This window comes from Mastacembelus armatus, chromosome 6 (assembly GCF_900324485.2).
Source record: "Mastacembelus armatus chromosome 6, fMasArm1.2, whole genome shotgun sequence".
Lineage (NCBI taxonomy): Eukaryota > Metazoa > Chordata > Actinopteri > Synbranchiformes > Mastacembelidae > Mastacembelus > Mastacembelus armatus.
The window spans coordinates 18167061-18189114 of NC_046638.1; the positions used below are offsets into that span (position 1 = coordinate 18167061).

At 41.1% G+C, this 22054-nt stretch overlaps 1 protein-coding gene across 2 annotated transcripts in view; it reads left to right on the forward strand.

Moving 5' to 3' along the window:
• The window catches only part of cdh13 (cadherin 13, H-cadherin (heart)), a 365066-nt gene that overhangs the window by 147498 nt on the left and 195514 nt on the right, over nt 1–22054 (forward strand). For both annotated transcript variants that reach the window (XM_026310825.1, XM_026310826.1), the window contains exon 7: nt 8023–8167. In XM_026310825.1, coding sequence (XP_026166610.1) covers nt 8023–8167 — 145 coding nt within the window. The remainder of the gene's footprint in view (nt 1–8022; nt 8168–22054) is intronic.

Below are 22054 nucleotides of genomic sequence, written 5' to 3' on the forward strand. Positions count from 1 at the left end.
TTTTCTGAAGAGCACATTACCGTATTTTAAAATAATGTAGTGTTCATTCATGTTGATAATGACTAATAACAGATTTTCCGTCATTAATACTGCCTTTATATCTAAATTTGAACATCCATATTTCTATTTAAAGATTTAAGGCTGGTTGCTCAAACATAAAGTGCAATGTCGAGAGTCAGTTTTAATTAAAACCTCCATTAATCTAAAGTTTTCTGTGTAAGATGCACATTATTCTAGCCCATAGATTACTTGGGACTGAATTGGGGAGAATGTATTAGATTAATATGACTGTAATTATTTGTTATAATTATAATAATTTGGAGCTTAGGGAGCGACAAATCAAAACAAATTACTTACTGAGCTGAACATCCTGTTGCAAACCATTTGGGGCAAACACACACGTACTATTTCTCTCCTCCCCTAGATTTAGTTATGACCAAGCTTTAGTCTATACTGTATATTGTAAGACATGTCAAACTACATATAAACCAGAATTTCCCCTCTGGGATTAATAAAGTTTTATTATCTTACAGAACCATGTGTGAGCATGTAATCTTTCTACAGTCTCCTTGTACCCTCACAAAATTACATCTGAGGGTGATAGAAGCAGTTAGATTTGCAATATTTTCGTCTTTAACCAAAGTTTTGGACAATTCAATTTGACCTAGATAAAAAGTTTATACAATTCATCCTCAAAAAAAATGTTTGTATCTATGCAAAATTTCAGGCAACACTTCCAGTAGTTAAGATATTTCAATCTGGCTCAAACTGGTGGATCAGTAATGCAATCCCTAGGTGCTGCTAGTATGGCTAAAAATGTCTCAGGGAGGTGCTAATCTTGTAATTCCAGTGTATAGGAAGTTTTGGTTGAACTGTTTTGGGCTTTGATGGTATAAAGGTGGGGTTTCACTTTCCCGAAAATGTGCTCTTCAGCAGAAAACTTTAACCCATTCCCAGTTGGTCTTTCTGCATGACTCAGAGAGCTGTGGTAAGAGCATTAAACACAGTTGGCAGATGTGCTCCTTTCTTGACAGCCAGCTTCACTGGCTTAATTTCATTGGTATAGAATTACTCAAGTTTCTGAAGGAAGATGCAGCAGATGTGTGAAGCACTGGTGGATTATCATCCTCTTTTCCCAATAGGTGTTTCTAAGGGAAGCTGATGCCTCGATGTCTTAAGCTTTGAAAGGACTAGAGGAAAAAAAGTTAAATTCTTTTGGGAAAGTGAGGGAAAACCATATGAAGGTGCAGGACAACTGAAAAAAGACTAAAAGGCTTCAGAACTACAGTATATAGGCCTTGGGTGCCTTATAATAACATTAAGTTGTTTTTCTATCATTCTATCAAAATATATTCTACTTCCTCGAAACATAATTCCATGTCCAATAGCATATATTGTACTTCATGATCCCCATTTGAGTTTATATGGTCAAAGACACTACCAGCTTCCCTATCATCATTAGGCTGTACAGATGGACCTCTGACCAATCTAACTCATTTTGCAGGAGCTATAACCTGAGACACATCAGCAACTTTCACAGTGATCAGATTATGCCCCCTTCCTCTGTCCAAGGCAGAGCATTAGGCAGAGCATTGAGGAGATTTAAGGGAGGGAAAACTCTTCCTCCTGGGGACTATCTGAACTGTGTCAGGGCAGGACCAGGGTCCTGCAGGGTGTAGCGCAGCCTGCTGATAAAGGCTGAGCCATGGGAGTGTTTGGGAGGTGCTGGGTCCTATTCACCTTAGAGCTACCGCAGAGCAGTTTCACTGGGATCTTAAGAAAACCACAGGCAGGCACAGCCCCTTTGAATTCATCTCCCCAGCAAAGGGAGGACTGGTTGAATGGCTCAGGTGGAGATGAATGCAGAATGAATTTGAAATGAGGTGAAGGCAGTGGAAGTGATGCTTCCATATGCTGTGCCCCTTTTCACCACTTTCCTTTTAAGTCTCCCTATTTTTGTCTGTGTTCAATGCTGTGATAAAGCATCCCCAGCTCAGCTACCTTTTCTTCCACTTCTGCCACTATGAGCTAAGTGCCCATTGGACTGGGGCTTCAGCTCATACACCTGCCAAAATCTGTCTTCTGTAATCAACCAGACTTCTCATCTGGGCACAAAGACCTTTAAAGACTCAGTGCTAGAAGACATCCTTGGAGGACCACAATATTTTGTATTTAAATTGAAATAAACCAAAGGATTAAGAAGTCGAGTTACTCTTATTCTCAAAGAGTTCAGTTATAGTTAGAGTTATATTTCTCTATATTTGCATATATGTGCATAATGTTTTAATGTAAAATGTCTAGGCCTATACAAGCAAATTGTACATGTCAATTAGAAGCCTTACATAGATGAGAACATTTTTTGTGGCAACGACAAAAATAAATTGTAATAATCTCTTGAACAAGAGTTTAAAAAAAAACAAATAAATGAAACCTTTACTCAGAAAAACCACTTACCCATGGAGAAGTGTCAAGGTCTCAGCATGATGGTGATAGAGCTCTGTTTGAACTGAAACTGCAGGAGCAAGATTTGTTTCCTGCGAGCTGTGGTCTTAACCAGCAGTATGGCCTTTAGGTACCGATGTACACTTTGTGGCTGGGGCCAGGCTAACTAATAAAAACAGAGTCTGTCATTTTCACTGTGACTTCCTTCTGCTGATAAGGCATAAGGAGGCTCCATCTTCTTCAATTCTCCCTGCCTTTAATAAGTAATTTTCTGTCCAAATGAAATGACTGACCCTTCGTGCAAACATAGATGCTAATTTTCAACTTAAGAAAATATTTTGGTATGATTCATGATACAGAAAAAATAACCTGCTCATTTCAGAGGCAAGTGATGAGCCATGTGAGGAACACAGTGCCTTAGGTCTGGGCTGAAACTTCTGCCTTTGAACTACACACACACATACACACACATAGTGTCCATGTCATCAAGATTGGGTGCTCTTCAAAATGTAATGTAATTTTATCTACACGTCAGTGCAAGAACCTTCCATACATAAGAATAAATTAAATGTAAACCATAATGTACATTTAAACAAGTAAAAAATGTTTTATGTATTTTACCCACATATTTCCTGAATGTTATGCATTGGCTTTCATCTTTTCCATGTCTATTGTGCCCAGATCAAATGATATGCAGCCTTTCATTAGATAAAGATCTCAGAGGAGATGAAGGGCTGATAGGTGAGGACTTGCCAAAGCATTCAAAAACTGGACCATAGAGGATACTTTATACACAAAGACAAAAAAAGCTATTAGAGGGGACCTAGTATATGCATTATAGTAGCAGCGATGCCAATAATAGAGTAGATAAAGAAAAGGTTGTGCTGCTTTTACCAAATTCTATTTGATGAATATTCCTATTGTTACAGGCACAACTGTTTAATCAGACTCACTATTTCACATAAAACCTGCAGAGTAAGAAAAACTGTAATTGTAAAAGATTATGGTTTTGAGACAAGGCATGAAAAAACATCTCTGACGATTATTTATCAGCACTTGCATACAGTACAGTATGTAGAGGCACAATGTCAGTCTTGCTTTTCTCTCTTTTTGAATCTCTAAGTACAATCAGGATCCTTTTTAAAACAGAAGAAAAGAGTAAGAATGGGGGAAATGCTCTGTCACAGTTCCATACCTCATAATGAACATACTGCATAATATTACTGGTTTTGCAAGCAGTAAGTAAAATGTACTGAATGTGTAATTATGTTTGTTGTAACAGGATGTAATTCATGATGTGTGCGATGTGTGATAGATGTCAGAATTGCAAAGTGGGACCGTTTTTTTCTGATACCCCTGTTGCATTAAATGAAACTCTTTATTTGTTTTAACAGCCTGTTAAATGATCAACAGAGGGAGCAATTCTGAGGTTCGGGTGGGCATGACATTCTGGCTGAATTATCAGGACAAAAGATGATCAACTGCTTTAGAAAAATCTGGTTCTCTGATGAAATGTCCAAGATACAAGAATGGACATAAAAATGAAAGGAGATATGGTAACCACAACTCCCAAGGGACAATTCAGTAACAATGGGCAACAAATAAAAATTTCTCGTTCGTGTTTGAGAGGTCGTTCCACAGTTCATAACAGTCTGAATTATTCATGTTATGTTTTTCTTGTGCTCAGTGCAGTAATAAAGAATTCAGGACAGACATTTAATGTGAAGGGATATATTACGTATGCCACCAGTGCCCATACAACTGAATGTATGTGGGGGGAAAACAAAGCAACAATTGAAAATTTTGATTTCCGAACACAAAAGAGCCATTAGGAGACAGGATATAACTTCCCCTGTAGCAAAACAGTTTGGAACAGAGCCACACAGTTTCATGACTACATTTTCCGTCCAATGAAAAAAGCATTTGCCCAAAGCAAGGTGCTAATATGGATCTGTCACTGTGAATATATAAACTCATAAATGGAATGAAGAGTTGGATTAAAGGTGTATTCGATTACTTTGTTTGTACTTGTACTGTTGTATTTTAGGAGATTTGTACTATTGTAGTTCTTGAGTTATTTTTACTTTTTATTTGACTCAGTCTCAAGTCAGTTTGTTATTCTTTCTGAAGTCTTTGTTCATAGACAGTTTTTCCACCTTTTAAGTGCAAATACAGCAAGGACACTGTACTGTATTGTAGTATGGAAGTGGAGCACACCTTAGACATTTGCCTGTTCCGTTGCATGGTTCTTTAAAATTCAACGAAAGTCATGCAAATCAAGCTGTTCATGGCTGGCTGTATTTGAATTATCACACCATTTCCTTTGATCTGAGGTGATATGTGTTTGATTCTGTGTTGCCTCTCCCTGTCAAACTGGTTATTGCTGTGTTCATTGTGTGATCCTCCATTCAGATGCACTAGGCACCTCACAGCTAATGTTCTCATTACAGCTTAGACATGCTGAGAAAAAAAAAATCAACTGAGCATGTGTGTGTGTTTGTGTGTGTGTGTGTGTGTACACGACTTTCTATGGTTGCATGGACACATTTCACACGGATGCCATTCTTGTGTGGACACTTTGGCCACACAATGTTGTGAGGACATTTGAAGTTGTGAGGACCAGCCAAAATGTCCTCACAACTTCAAATGGTTTTTTGAGTGTTAAGACATGGTTTCAGGATTAGAATTAGGTTTAGGTTAAGGTTAGGCATTTAGTTGTGATGGTTAGGGTTAGGGTCTAGGGAATGCATTATGTCTGAGTGCCCTCAAAACTATATTGAGGCATGACTGTGTGTGTGTGTGTGTGTGTGTGTGCGTGCACAAACTGTTCAGTGGATAGGATGAAAACACACACTGGGTTGAGAACACCATTAGTTGAGAGTTAGCGGTTTTGCAGCATGGAGACAAAAGGGAAAATGGTCCCTCTTAAGAAAAGCCTCCCATGGTATATTCTCAAGGCAGAGAGCACAAGAAGGAGGATGAAATGATATATGAAACCATTAGACTCCTAACACCTAAAACACTTAGTTCTGCTGCATGTGTGCCATTACTGCCATTACACTATACGCTGCAGGCATCATGAGGGCGGAGAGATAGGAGGACAAAGAAAGAGGAAGACAGAGGCGTGAGATAGAGGAGAGGAGTGGGATGACCTGCATGATAGAGAGGTTGTGTGATGTCATGCATTACTGATAGGAAGAGGAAAGGCTGGTAATGTGATGCTACAGATAAAGAAGGAATCTTCCCTGCTCACTCTCCCTTTCTCAGATGAGACTCCACAGCCTTGTGTGAGTGCTAATAAAGGAAGTGAGGTGATCTTTTTAGCCACAGATTAAGATTGAAATGGAGGTAATGTCATTACAGTACATATGGTATCTTTATAGGATGCAGACTGACTTCATAGGGTGCAGCCTCTTGTGCAGATAGAATTTCTCTGTGACAATCAACATTAGCAACATAGAGCCTATTATATTTCCAGTCACAAGCACTCTAAAGTACAGCTTTGAATAGTGTAGGTGTGATATTTTCCCTGGTCTATAGCATAGTATCAACTCACTGTATCTGAATGTGCTGCATATACCACTTAAAACTTGATACCACATTCTTTCTAAAACATACATTTTTGTAATTACAGTAAACAAAAGAGAAAATTGCTGATTAAGATTTTTTTTAAATAAGCAAGATAGTTTTATTTTTAATGATAAGCCATTACAATTAATATTTATGGATTCAGTCCACAGATTTGTTATGCTCCTATAAGCACCAGTCAGTCAGAAAAGCACCACTTCTCTGCATCAGGCCAGGTGCTTGCTATTCTTATGCTTGTCAAAACATAGTCCATCCATCCATCCATCTTCTTCCGCTTATCCGGGGCCGGGTTGCGGGGGCAGTAGCCTAAGCAGGGATACCCAGACTTTCTTTTCCCTGGACACTTCCTCCAGCTCTTCCAGGGGGACACCAAGGCGTTCCCAGGCCAGCCGAGAGACATAGTCCCTCCAGCAAGTCCTGGGTCTTCCCCAGGGCCTCCTCCCAGTGGGACATGCCCGGAGCACATCCCCAGGGGGCGCCCAGGCGGCATCCGGAACAGATGCCCAAGCCACCTAAGCTGGCTCCTCTCGATGTGGAGGAGCAGCGGCCCTACTCCAAGCTCCTCCCGGGTGACCGAGCTCCTCACCCTGTCTCTAAGGGGGCACTCGGCCACCCTGCAAAGGAAGCTCGTTTCAGCCGCTTGTATAAGAGACCTTGACCTTTCAGTTATGACCCATAGCTCATGACCAAAGGTGAGAGTAGGAACGTAGATTGACCGGTGTCTCGAGAGCTTCGCCTTTCGGCTCAGCTCCTTCTTCACCACGATGGACCAGTACACCGACTGCATTACTGCTGCCGATGCCCTGATCCGTCTGTCAATCTCACATTCCGTCCTTTCCTCACTCGTGAACAAGACCCCAAGATACTTACACACATAGTGTGTTTTGTCATATGACCAGCTACCTACCCCAAGAAAGTGGAATAGAAATGCAAGAAAATGTGTAAAGCGGTTTAAATTCTCTCCATTGTTTTTTTGTTTGTTGCTGCCAACCTGGCAGTTGTGCCAGAACAGTAACAGATGGTGAGAGTCACTTGATACAGAGAAGATTGTTATTCCTGTATTTTTCATCTTTTTTTACATCAAATTATTGTTTACATCTTTACATGCTAATGTTATGGCTCCAGGGATGATAATATTAGTCATTTGTTTAGTCCACAATTTTGTTCTGGACAATTATCAGAGGGATTGGGATGAATTGAATTTATCCTTGCAATACATATAAAGAATTGGAAGAGAGGAGCTGACTAAATGGGGCAGGGTTGTCCCACTCTGGATTAATAGCTGCTTGTTTGCTGGATATTATGCACATCTTAGCTGGCATAGTCCCCTAGGTGAAAGGGGGGATGACTAAAAATTCTGCAGAGTAGGGAGAAGCAGAATGCATAAATACGTGATGTTGGCAAATGAAGGATCCCTCAGCAGAGGAGCAGACGAAGTGAAGGAGGTGGAGAGGATGAGTAATCTTAACAGGCTCTCTCCATCTTATCCATATACATCTATATGTAAGTGTCTGTAAAGGAATCTGGAGAGTCATGCAAACAGGACACAATTTAGTCAAGTTGAAAGAGGAGTGGGAGGTGGTTATATAAAATAAAACAAATGTATAGATGTGTTGAGGTTGAGTGATTGCATGGCTAATAAAACTACTCAAACTGGTCTACAACAACAAATAAAGTATATACTAAATGTGTATGTACTTTATATCCATTCAGGAACAAATGATGTCATTATTGTGTGCCAGAGTAACTGCCAACCACCAAAATAAAGTAACCGTGTTTATCTGTCTTAAGACAAATGTTGGAAATTAAGCTAGTCCATTTTTAACTGGGGCTGTCTTTTCATTAGGGAGCTGGTGGGGTGTCTTTGAAGCAGGATGCGAAAAGAATATGAAAGAACCACCTGCAGTTTTATGAAGATTATTATAAACAAAAGTTGCCCCCAGAACACCATTGTTGCTGTGGAAAATAAACTGTGTCTTTTCATCCCCACAGCTGGAAGTATCAACCATAGACTTCGATGGAAATGTTGTTGATGGGCCCACCTTACTACAGATCACTGTCATCGACCAAAATGACAACCGGCCCATCTTCAAAGAGGCGCGCTACACAGGAGAGGTGCTCGAGGGATCCCCTACAGGTAGGTGACATTGTTATATTGAAGGGCACTGGAGAGAACTAGGCTCTTATTGGATTTAGCTGGCTAGCAATATCACATGCAGTATGATTGCTACACTCAAGATGTCCTGTAATCTGAGGTTGTATCTTGAGCTGCATGATTTTTTTGCTTTGTGAAGTGTGTTGTTTTAAACTTGCCACACTTATTCTGTGTGAATATTTGGACTGTTTTACTGTCTTTAGTCTCTTCATGTAAACCCAGACTGATGCCATGACATTGAGGGAGCTCTGTAGGGGCCACACCATCTGATGCAGGATGACTTTTTTCCAGATAGCTCTTTATGAAGTAAAAACACCTCTTTCATGGGATTGTGTTATGAATAAGAATGAGAACATCATTTGAAGCGTTTGCATATTTTTTTTAATTTATCTTTTACAGTAATGGGGTGTGTGTAAGTTGAAATAAGATCAGATGTTTTTATATAGCACTTTAAAAACGTCTAGTTGACTTTACATAGAAAAAATAAATAAATAAAATAAAATAAATATAATCAAAAACAAGAAATAAAACAGTATAATACAAAAAAGTATCAAACTCCACTACATATGAAAAGCAAAGGAAATAAGTACATTTTAAGCAAAGATTTAAAAATCTGAATCCACTCTAACTTTGAGATGTAGACTATTCCATAGTTTAGGGGCTGCAACAGCAAAAGCACGGTTGCCCCAACGCTTATATCTGACCCTAGGTATCTCTAGAAAGTACTGACCTGATGATCTAACAGATCTAGTTGGTTTGTGCCATTGCATTAGATCAGTGAGGTGGGGTAGAGCAACACCATTTACGTTAAAGCAACTTTGTCAACTTTGAAAACTTATGACTTTGGCATTCACTTTTGGGGGAAGAAAAGACACCGTAGTTGTTTGAAATGCAGCAATATATACCACTACCTGCCTTACACTTTCCAACATATCATTTTCAGAAACACTTCCATAAATGGGCTGAGAGCAGCACTTAGACTGCAACATGTCAGGGTGGCTGTGGCTCAGGAAATAAAGTGGATTGTCCAATAATGGCAGGGTTGTCGGTTTAGTTCTCAGCACCACATGGTAATGTGGCAAAAAGAGACACTGAACCTTGTGATGTGAATGCGAATTGTTATGTGTTTTGTCAGTCATGGCAGAAAACACTGCATACATTTTCCATTTTAAATATTGAAAATAGTTGTTTTAATGTAAAAGCAAAAAGGTGAGTGATGATACCAAGATAATCTCTACCATTTATTTGGAGCTATGTTTTAGTGTTTCTAAATTCAGGATATTAATACAGGTTTAACTGTGTCAATCACTGGTGTGATAATGATCCTCTGCAGTCAAACCAATGTCATTTCAGAATTCTACAAGTTATTCTCAGTTTCTTTTGAATTACAAGTGTGTAATTTCACTACTATAATTACTGTAATTGGAGCAGTGGTGTTACTTGAATGGATAATTGATTTAAAGTGGTAATTTTATTTCTAAATGTATACCTTTTGTTGTTGACTGACAAAATAGTAGGACGAGGAAAGATATTTTTACAATACTGGTACATAATGCATATTGAAAAACAATAATAATGTTGAGTGTTTATAAAAACTAAAAATACCACAAGCACATGACAAATTAATCCCTCCCCCAGGTGTTTATGCATCAGTTTAGCAGTGCTGACTTGGTGACGGCTCGAGTGCTCTTTGATGCCTTTGTCATTTTGACACATTAGGTTCTTTTTTTGGTTTTCTGAGCTGTTGTCACTGATATCGCTGTTCTATTTTCAACGTGACATCTGTGCACTCACTGTGCTACTGTAGGATATACATGAATAAATGCTCTATGTCCAATTCTGTTTCACAAAATTGTGCTAACCTGTTGCAATCCCTACACAGGCAAAGTATGTGTGTTTAAGTTAACTGTGCAGTCTTTAAAGCAGAAATTCTTTTTTTTTTTAAATTATTTCAATGTACAGCTGTGGTGTGAATGACTGTCATCCAAAATGCTGTGGTTATATATGACTTGATGCTTGGGTGAGAACTATGGAGGCGGGCGCTCACATTCTGGACAAACCGTCAGTATTCATTGCCAGGTTTTATTTGGCTCTTATCGTTGAACTGCTTTCTCTAGTGGATTTGTATTTCTTTATCACATTAATATGTTATTTTTGGTTTTATTCTTAAATAGTGGTTCTTTGTGGTCTAGATTGTGCTGCTTTTAGAAGAAAGGAAGAAAGGACTTGATTGGCATTGTTACTGCCACTTCTCGACTCCTCCTTAAAAAGTATTTTTCTTAGTTGTACAGTGTTTCCAGCTGCCATAGTTGCACCACACGGTGCTGATGATGAAATTAGCAAAAATCACTTTCTTCACCCTGTGTGTTCCTGCTGTTTACCTTGAAGTGCTACTGATTCACTGAAAAACTGTCCCTCAGGTCTAACTGTCAAGTGCCTTAAGGGCAAACATATTGAAGCGTACAGTTTGGAGAAATGCATTTCATTATTGAATGTAGGTCACTGTCATACGATAATAAAAGCACACAGAAAAATAAAAATGGTAAAATTACTGTGAGGACTACTTTTCACTGTTCTCATTAGCACAAAAGCCCAACAAAAACTTTCATCACCAACAGAGCTTCACAGATAAGAGGGATCAGACAGGCAGACGAAAAGCAGGCAAATGCATAGATGCACCCATCTGTACATCTATCTTTGTGAGTACACTCACTGATATAATGCGTTCCCTCAGCCCTTACCATAACCTTAACTATCATGACTAAATATCTAACCTAAACCTAAACCTAACCTTAACCCTAAAACCACGTCTTAATCCTCAGACAGACCTTTGAAAGTGTGTCAGAAAGTGAGAACCACCCAAATTCACTGCAGAACCAAATTCAAACCGGTCCTCACAATGTATAGCCACACAAATTCACACTCAAAACACACACACACAGTTTTCCATAGAGACATTCTGAGCTGTTGTCAACCTCATGCTGAACTTGTTTTGTGAATTGCTAATATAGACATTGTTTATGCGATGGTATGTATTTGGTAAGCAACACCATGTCATTATTGGCTGCACAGAACAAGATAATAGACTGACAAACTTGCACAGTTGAATCTTGTTAGAATAATGCAGTCAAACTAAGAGTGCATTTTGATGGTTTGATCGGCAGTAACAGGCCTTAAATAAAAGAATCCAATTGTTAGAAATGTAAAGCAGTGGCACCAAGAGAAATACCAAGTGATCTATTTTTTAGTTTGTTTTTTTATATAATCTATGTTCCAGACCTGATACAGAGAGTGCATTTTCATTACCTGTTACTACAGTTATGCTTTTGTCATACAGACCCCTGTATGCTTGTTTCAGCCATAGTTTGCCTGTAGCATGTATGATCCCCTGTGTGTGTGAGGGTGTATGTTTATTTATGTATACCTGCCTGTATGTTTAGTAGTACCACTGGGAATGAGTCAGAAATATGAAGAACCCCAAGCGGGGAAATCTCTTTTTTGGTCCCAGTGAGGACCAGACATATGCTGATCATATGATCATCCAAAACAGATGAATCAGCATATGAAAGTAGCCCTGAATGTGTTTAGTTGACAGGTCAGATCTGACTTTTGCAACCTCAGCACCAATGAAAAAGATTTTACTTCACTGGGTTACTGGCATTTCACTTCTAGTTCTTTTTGATAACCCAGAGAGCAGCCTGTAAACTGCTTTTTTCTAAGTGGATTATTGTCTCATTGAATAAACTAAAGTGAGCAAAACAAATTGAAGTGAAGTTTGATTTTATTTTCAGTATAGCGTGATCTGACAGATGCTTGGTGTTTTAGTTGCCATGGATGCCAGACCCAATTGAGCTCAGAAATAAGATGAAGGATGAAGCTCTGAACACTGTGTTTCTTGCATATGCCTGAAAAATCTGTGTACTAAATTGTCTACTTAGGCAACGTGTCAGTTCAGCCTCAATGATCTGTTCAGTAATAAATCAGTCATTTAAATTATATTTAGCAACTACTCACTTTTCCAAAGGTTTCATGGTCAGTAGTACATTTTAAAAGGATTGGTTTGTATGAGGATGCCATATATATGAGTAGATAGACTGATATATATATAATGACTACTGATTACAGTGTAACAGATCTTTTTATATTCTATCTTGTAGTGGAGATGTCCCTCTAGTGTTGCTGTAGGGTGGGTATGAGGGACATCTGGAAATGATGCAAGCTATGTGTAGCCTGCCAAACATGGTGGTCCCTGGTTCCCAATCGGAGGGCCCCAATGGAGGGGTTCTCTGGCAGGCCAACCCCTGGAAAGGGTTGCCTCTGACATTCTGGAGCTTCCCACAACTAGTAAGGGGAACAGTTAAGTTCTGGTGGTGGAGAACTACTTCACTAACTTTGTAAACTTGTATGTCTTACCCAGTCAAACTGCACAGACTGTGGCTCAGTGCCAGTTTGAGGACTATGTTCTGGTGCATGGTGTGTTTGAGGCCTTACACAGTGATCAAGATCATTAGTTTGAAGAAAGGGTGATTCAGAAACTTTGCCAGCTGTTAGAGCTCAGGTGTGTCGCTTACTGTAGCCATATTTTGAGTTTGTCATATCTTTATTATGGACATTGTCATTTGCTCTTTTCTAGGTTAGTTTTGCATTATAGATGCATATTGGGATGTTCGGTTTTTGATTCCTGTTGTTTCATTTCATGCCTTGTAATTTTATTACTGTATAGTATGTAACAGATCTTATTCTATATTGTACTGGAAATGTCTCTCTGGTGTTGCCATTGGGGAGGCATGAGCAGTGTAGTGTGTGCAATAAAGGAGCTGGGAAAAGGGTTGACGTGTGTTCTAACCTCATCGTCTGTGTCATTATTCTCTTCTCTACCTGATTACTTTTCAGAATGCTCGGTTACAAGAGCAAGCATCCTGGCAAATGTCACCAACCAGATGTTGAGTACTTTTAGGCCTCACAAACATGGTAACCAGTCAAAACAAGTCCTGAAGTCTCTGTGAAATCATTTGTCTGTGGAATTGCCAACGTTAAATCGTTATTACAAATGGCCAGTGTGTGGTCTCCCGGTCCTGTCGAATCCTAGTGTGTGTGTGCGCGTGTGTGTGTTCAAAAGATTATAAAAATCAGTTAAAAATATCCTTATAGCTGCAGTCTCCTATGGTTTAAAATTAGTGAAGATTTTAAAATCATAGAAATTGTAGACCATTCATTTCTTTGTAAATGGGCAAACTTGTCTTTGTGTTGAATCTTATAAGGTGCTGGATGCATAATAAATTCTTGAAAGTGAAGTCTGGCAAATGGATCCAGATGAGCACAACTCTAAGGAATAAAGAACAGGAAAAAAAGTTATATTATATAAATTCCTGACTTTGTGGAGTGGGAGTCAGGCATTTCTTGTAGGTAACATTGTAGTCAGTGGATACACTCATTTAAAAGGTTCAGGAGGCCAAACCAAACATTCGGCTTGCCTTTGTGCCACAAGCAAGCATTATCACTGTGCTGCTAAACTTTTAACTTTTTGGACCGGTGCTATCTTCTAAAAATCATTATACAGCCATGTTAAGTGTATCACTGAAGTTAATGCAGGGTATGTCCATATGTTGTGTGTTATGTGTGGACAAGCGTTTTTGTGTGGACTTTGACACTGTATTTCGTTGTATATGGTCTGTGGCATCATGGCACGTGTGTTACACAGTAGTGACTGGGTAGCAGAGGAAGCTGCAGGGGAGAATGTCACAGTGCTCTGACATTTCTGTGCAAACTGATAACAAGGGCAGCCAAAGCCCGAGTCTTCTGGCAAGCCCTCTCCTTCCTGTCTGTTTACTCCTCCACTCTTTGTTTTTTTTTTTTTGCCTTCATGCCTTTCATTCCCTTGGGCTTTGTGTACACACTATTCTACTCCATTTTTCACCCATATTTGTGGTTTCAGTATTCTCTGTGGTTTCGCTATTCTCTCCATCTTTGCCCTGTCTACCAGCTTTTTAGAACTACTGATATTGACTTACTTGCTTTTGCCTGACTTCACTAGGGGGTTTTCTGAAATTGTTTGATGGGATCATTACTTTTTTGAAGTCAGGGCAAAAATACCGGTAACATGCTGGCAACTTTTTTAATTAACTCTCTCTGACTGATATCATGAGCAAGCCCACAATGTTAAAAGATAAAACTAGTGTAAGAGGAGTATTTTTTCAGAGCTGGGTTAATGCACATTTTGTACTTAACGGCTTCAGCTAATGCTGGCAGGGAAAACCTTTCGTTCTGTCTCATTGGTGTACAGCCGAACTGCACGTTCTACAAGCGGCTGCCCCTCGAGGCACTCCGCCAGAGAGCGAACTTTTTCATTCTTGCCGCTGAAGAGTGCTGGCAGAGCCAGGAGAGGCCTCCTCCCTCCTCTCTGCACTCCACTCCCACGGTTTCCCCCTTCTCTCTCCCCCGCCGAGGAAACTCCCGGCTGGGATGACAAGCTTGGACCCATCCTGGAATTAGCCTTGGACTCACAGTGAGACAACTCTGCCTCCTTACTATGCCACTTGCCGGATGTCTCCCCGCTCCACCTCCTCCCCTCCGGGGAGCCGGTGCAAATGTCTGCCGCTAGCATGCTAGCTAAATGGCCTACACTGGCCTCTTCTACTCCTCTGCCGGCCATGGTTCAGCTATTACAAGAGCTCCTGGGCAGTATCACGACAGCGGCTAACAGGTGTAAGCTCCCCGTCCCTCCTGAGCTGGTTCAACCGCTTCAGTATGCCCACTTCAGCAGGTACAACCCGCGGCAGGCGCCATGCCGTGTACCTGTTTGGCCTGGATCACCTACCATCTCTGCTTACCTTTCCACGGCAGCATCGGAGCCAGCCAAGCTAAAGCTCCGGTGTCGACCTTCTCCCCGATCACGCAGGTGGCTGACCTAATGGTAGGTAGTTTTCCCATGGTCCAGAAACATGGAACAGAGCCTGGCCTCTCTGTTCGGAGCAAACGGGCCGGGCGGCATCCGAAGGATGTGCTAGCTGCTAAGCTAGCGGACAGGTCTCATCTGTGCACCATGATTATCGCCCGAGGGCGAGACATCCCACCGAGTCCCGAGCTCATTTTCAGCTCCCGCTCCTAGTCACCCCCCTCAACTAGCGGTCGTTCCGGCTCCGACCCCTTCCTCCTCGGACCAGATGCCTCCTGCACGTGCAGGCTAGCTTGAGTGAGCATGCTAATCAGCACACTCCCTTCACACAGCTGTCTTGTTCAATTCAATTCAATTTTATTTGTATAGCGCCAAATCACAATACAAATCATCTCAAGGCACTTTACAAAAACTAAAACTAAAAACCCAACAAATCCCTTATGAGCAAGCACTTGGCGACAGTGGAGAGGAAAAAAACTCCCTTTAACGGAAGAAAAAAACCTCCAGCAGAACCGGGCTCAGTTTGGGCGGCCATCTGCCTCGACCGGTTGGGGTGAGTGGATAGAGCAGAGAGAAAAGAACAGCAAAAATAAACAACAAATAGACACTGCAAGTTGGTGGGGCCAGTAACTGCACATCAGCGATAAACAGCTCCAGGACCAGGGACACCTGCAGAAGGTACAGAGAGAGAGAGAGAGAGAGGGAGGGAGAGAGCACAAACTAGGGGAGAGAGAGAGCACAAGGTTAGTAACATTCAATGGTGGAATATACATGAGGTGGGAGAGAAGGGGGGGGGGGGGGGGGGGTAGGGTAGGGGAGCTCAGTGCACCGATGGTCCTCGGGCAGTCTAGGCCTATAGCAGCATAACTAACTAAGGGATGGTTCAGGGTTGCCTGAAGCCAGCCCTAACTATATGCTTTGTCAAAGAGGAAGGTTTTAAGTCTAGCCTTAAAAGTACAGAGAGTGTCTGCCTCCTGAACCCAGGCTGAGAGCTGGTTCCACAGGAGAGGAGCTTGATAGCTAAAGGCTCTACCTCCCATTCTGCTTTTGAGAACTCTGGGAACCACAAGTAGGCCAGCACTCTGAGAGCGAAGTGGTCTATTGGGATAATATGGTACTATGAGGTCTTTAAGGTATGAAGGAGCTTGATTATGAAGGGATTTGTATGTGAGAAGAAGGATTTTAAATTCTATTCTATATTTTACAGGGAGCCAATGAAGAAAAGCCAATATAGGAGAAATATGATCTCTCTTGCTAGTTCCTGTCAGGACTCTGGCTGCGGCATTCTGGATTAATTGGAGGCTTTTTATTAAGATATTAGGACATCCAGATAGTAATGAGTTACAGTAATCTAGCCTTGAGGAAACAAACGCATGGACTAGTTTTTCTGCATCATTTTGAGACAGGATGTTCCTAATTTTGGAAATGTTGCGCAGGTGAAAGAATGCAGTTCTAGAAATTTGTTTTATGTGTGAGTTAAAGGACATGTCCTGGTCAAAAATAACTCCAAGGTTTTTTACAGTAGTGCTGGAGGCCAGGGCTATGCCATCTAGAGTAGCTATAATTTTAGAAAAGTTATTTCTGAGATTTTTAGGCCCAAATATAATGACTTCTGTTTTCTCCGAGTTTAAAAGTAAAAAGTTACTGGTCATCCAAGCCTTTATGTCAGTTAGACAGGCTTGAAGTCTGGTTAACTGGTTTGTGTTAACAGGTTTAATAGATAGATATAACTGAGTGTCATCCGCATAGCAGTGGTAATTAATAGAGTGCTTCCTAATGATATATCCTAAAGGAAGCATGTACAGGGTGAACAGAATCGGTCCTAGCACAGAACCTTGTGGAACTCCATAACTAACTTTTGTTCGTGTGGAAGGTTCATCATGGACATGAACAAACTGGAATCTGTCCGATAAATAGGATTGGAACCACTTTAACGCTGTTCCTCTGATACCAATCACATGCTCCAGTCTCTGTAATAAGATGTTGTGGTCAATGGTGTCGAATGCTGCACTAAGGTCTAGGAGGACAAGTATCGAAACAAGTCCATTATCTGAGGCTAAGAGAAAATCGTTGGTAACTTTCAACAGTGCTGTTTCTGTACTATGATGTGCTCTAAATCCTGATTGGAAATCTTCAAATAGTTCATTCCTGTGTAAGTGGTCTGATAGCTGCTTAGCAACAGCTTTTTCTAGGATTTTAGAAATAAATGGCAGGTTGGATATTGGTCTATAATTAGCCAAGACACCTGGATCAAGACTAGGCTTTTTGAGTAAAGGTTTGATTACTGCAGTCTTAAAGGCCTGTGGTACGTAGCCTGATACTAGAGATACTAGAGATTGTTTGGGCCCTCTGTCAGCTAATCTTTGATTTGACCACAAGAGGGCGCCCGCGAATCAGACATCCTCGCTATTTCCATGTCCCATCATCCCTTTTGGACAAGGCTCCCCATGAATTATTGCCGGTCTGCTTCCAGGTGCGTTGACGGTGCAGGGAGCTGCACAACGGCTTTGTGAACAACTGGTTCACGTCGATAGATCTGAAGGACGCGTATTTCCATTTCTCCATCATTCCCCAACACAGGGAATTCTTCCATTTCCAGGGGACCAGCTACCAGTACAACCACCTACCATTCGGGTACTCGCTGCTCTTTACTGTCGCTGTCTCAACGCACTTTCTCGAAGTGCAATCAACAGCAATGGAGCCCCTTTGGAGACAGAGAATGAGAGTCCTGTTCTACCTCGACGACCTGCTTCTGCTGGCCCACTCCCTAGAGGAGTCGCTGCAGCAGACCGCGGAACTAGTGGATCATTTGAGATCTTTAGGTTTCACCATAAACTGGAAAAAAAGCGCGCCCCAGTCTCACTTCGCTCCATGCAGACGCATTAGGGCTCGATCGGTGATGCGCCTTCTGGGGATGATGGCAGAGGCTCATCCGGTGGTGCCGCTCGGCCTATTGCATACGAGGCTGTTTCAGCTCTGGTTTATCCGACTGAGACTCAACCCAGTACGTCACCAGCAGTGCATACTATCACTGGGAGCCTCCCAGTCGTAATTAGGCTGGCAAGCCCAGGAAGCGTGTTATATTACACAGATGCGGGACAGGTATCCGTCTGTTTTCAGCTTTATATGAAACCAGTACTTACATATCCCACCTGGTGCTTGCTTTGCTTCGGGTCAGGTGGTTACTGGCATTTCCTTTGTTTTTCGGACTCTTCTCCTGGTTGTCCGGGCCCAGTGAGGCGTAGAGTATTTCTGGCTTCGCTTTGACCCATAGAGATAGCCCAGAGGGCTGCGCCCCAATGAGACAGAACGTTGGTTACGTATCATAAACCAAGATTCTGTGAATTGGGAGCAGCCTTCTGGGCTGTGGGCCCCACTGGTCCCTTGAGCCAGCTGACGAAAAGGCCGGTTCGTTTTCTTAGGGAAGAGCCCTCCCAAACTGCTGCCTTATATATGGGAGCTGCGGACGTGTGGACAATTGGTTCAGGCGAGGGGGGCCCAAATGAGGGGGGTGTAAATGAATTTCTCTTCAGTGCGCAGGCGCGAAGAGGGGATATGACCCATAGCAATAGTCCAGAGGGCTGCACCCAATTCACAGAATCCTGGGTTACGGTTTGTAACCAACGCTGTGATCGTGTCAGTAACCAACGCTGCGATCGTGTAATTACATTGTAGCGTATTAGAATTGACACTGACCATGCTTATCATGTGTGCAACAAATCTGAAAGTAGAAACGCGTGCACTTCAGACAAATATTTTTGCTAAAACATGCAGGATAACTTTCCTCAATAAATGTGTCTGTGCGACACACACAGGAAAGAGATGACGGGGAAAAATTAAAAACGACCAAAAGTATCGGCATCATATATCAGCCATCGGCTGCCCTGATTTCTAAATATCGGCACCGGCCAGAGAAAACCCATATTGGTCGACCTCTGATTATGATGATAACTGAGATCCTACAGTGTGACATGGTGATCATGTTTGTTCAGTCTGACAAGCAACAATGACAAAGCACTATTAAAAATCCCACAGTGGACGCCCAACTTAAGTGTTTGAGTCATAATTGAGCAAAACAGTACGGTAGAAAGAAGTCGACAATTGTCAGAGGCATATATTGCATATTGTATTCACATCAGTACAAGCTAGCTATCATATTTCTCATCCACATCCAGGAGCTACAACTAAAGAATGGACACTTAACTACTGCTTCCTTTGGCTGCAATTACAGTTATTTACAATTTTCTCAAAAGGTTTGCAAAGACATAAATATACCTTCATACTACCAAGGAGGCACACCATGTGTCTATTTTCTAACTTTATTATGGTTTGATACCATCATACAATTTAACAGGCTGTGCATGCTCTCGCAGTTTGTAATCACTTTCTGGCAGAAACTTTGGCACAGCACTAGGCCATCTCCTCCTCCTGTGCTCACTAATCACTGACCATGTGCAAATAACACTTCTGGATTTAATCTTCATGTGAATCAAACATATGATATGGAGTGAAATTAAATGCACATGAAAATAATTGTTTCTCTCACATTTAATTCCTATGGGACTCAAGGAGACAGATCCTTTCAGTCAGTCACGCCCAGGCCTGAGAATGAACTACCTAGATTGTGTAGATACTTTTAAAAAGCAGCTTGAGACATTCTTATTCTTACAAGCGTTCTAGCTAGACAAAGGGCTGTTGTACTGTTGTAATATGTTTGTTTGTTAGACTATGTATTTTATTATGCCTCCTTTATTGTGAAGCACTTTGTGATTGCTGTCTGAGAAAAGTGCTATATGAACTTTACTTACTTACTTATAGCCTGACAGTTAACCACCTCACCATCTGTGTCAACAAATTCCTTGTGTCTCCAGAATGTGAGTGCACATGGATCAGAGGTTAGGTGCAGGTTAAGTTAATTTTTTATAGATCACAAACTGTGCGTACGTCACTTCCAAGCCCTGCATATGCCACATTTATAAATTAGGCCCCAGTGCAGTGTCTCATCACTGGGTCGGGTAGCATGATTTAAGAGTATTTCCACGGTGTCATTTCTCATTTCTTTTGTTTCATGCCTCCACTTGGTTTCTGAGGCACATAAGAATCTTTATGGCAATATCTTCAAAACAGAAGCATCACTGAAAACCAATGAATTCACAGAGAAAATCACTTGATCTGAAATTAAGGGATGGATTTGGTAATTTACATTTATCTTTAGACTACCAACACCATGCAGACAAGTTAAATCTAGCATCTAGATGATGAATCTTGTGTAATTGGACATGATAGCAATAAGTGAATATATTGCTTATGGCTCTTAGAGCTTATAGCTCTTTGCTTGTATTCCAGAGTAATTTGTGTTTATATCTGAAGTAATTAAGGCCTGAGCTCCTGCTGTGATGGGAGAGAGGGATGGATCTGGTCTGCTGTTCTGTTCTGTACTCACACACACACATACGTGCAGGATAAATACAGCACAGGGAGTGGGCAACATGGATAAAACTTTCACAGCCCGAATGTAATTTTATGCCAAGATATAGTAAATTTTCTTGGAATGTTCTTGACATTCTGATTTGCCATAGATAAAAAGTTATTAGAATAAAAGCAATTAGTAATATTTATGTTCTATTTAGAGCACTGCTGCCTCACAGCAAGAAGGTCGTGGGTTCGCAACCTGGCCTTTCTGTGTGGAGTTTGCATGTTCTCCCTGTGCTTGCGTGGGTTTACTCTGGGTTGACCTGTCCAGGGTGTACCCCTGCCTTTCACCTGAGAGAGAGCTGGGATAGGCTCCAGCAGATCCCCGTGACCCTGGCTTTCAGGAAAAAAGCGGGTATAGAAAATGGATGGATGGATGGATGGATGTTCTATTTAGGTGTTACTCTTCCAAGGCACTGACATTGTGCATGCTGGCTCACTGGAATATATACATGAAACAGAGCTAACATTATCTTTATGTTAATTACTCATGTATTTCTTGCTGTGAAAAAAAATGTTTATAGACAAACATGGGAAAGTTTGTTTTTGAGTAATCCAGTAAATAAAAGACCTGTGAACTCGAAGTAGCAAAGTCTCATATAATTTTGCTGAAGGCAGAGACACTTAACAGATAACGCACATATTTAACACTGTACGTCATTGGTTTTCTCACCACAACACTTCTTTTCACAGAGGCTTACTCAGTTCACCCAAGGGACCACGTGAACCTGTGGTGCACAGGATGCAGTGACTGTATTTGTTTTTATCTCCTGGGGTGGCACTGTTGGAAAGAGGGCCATGAGAAATAATATGTTGGTGGGTCCTTGAGGAGCTGCCATTGATCATGGCCAATAAATTTAGCACCTGTGTACTACTGCATGGTTTCATAATGGAAAAGAAAGTTGTTAGCAGCCTCTCACTAGAAGGGAAACTCATTATTCTTTTTAGAATAACAAGGTGAAAAAATAGAATTTGCAGATTTTTGTCACCATTAAAAAAAATAGCAAAAAACATTTACACCTATAGTTCTGCTATCTAAAGAGTTACTGTTTTAGCCTTTTTCTCTCATGCAATTACAACCACACTAGCAGCTAGTCAGTTTTACACTAATGATGTAAAGTGGCAAATAAAAGTGCTGTGTCAAATATCCAATGTGTCCCATGATTTTAGATGGTACAAGGCAGAAGAAATTGTAGCCCATGAGTTTGGTGTTCACAAAAGCAAAGGTTGATATAACTTTTTGTTATATAGTCTGAATAGACCAGGCGGGCAACAGTAAAGCTCAGATACCTTTGCAGTAGTTTGATGCTGATACACTGTGTATGTCAACTTCATCAAAAAACAGCAGACAAGAAAAAATAGACCACAAGATACCACAAACCCATATGCTATCATCAAAGAGGGGCCAGAGGTCTACACATTGCTGCCAGACATGTTTTATGCTCATCGTTTGTCTGCGCCTGTACCCAGCAAACAGTTACAACATTGTTTAAACTGTATTC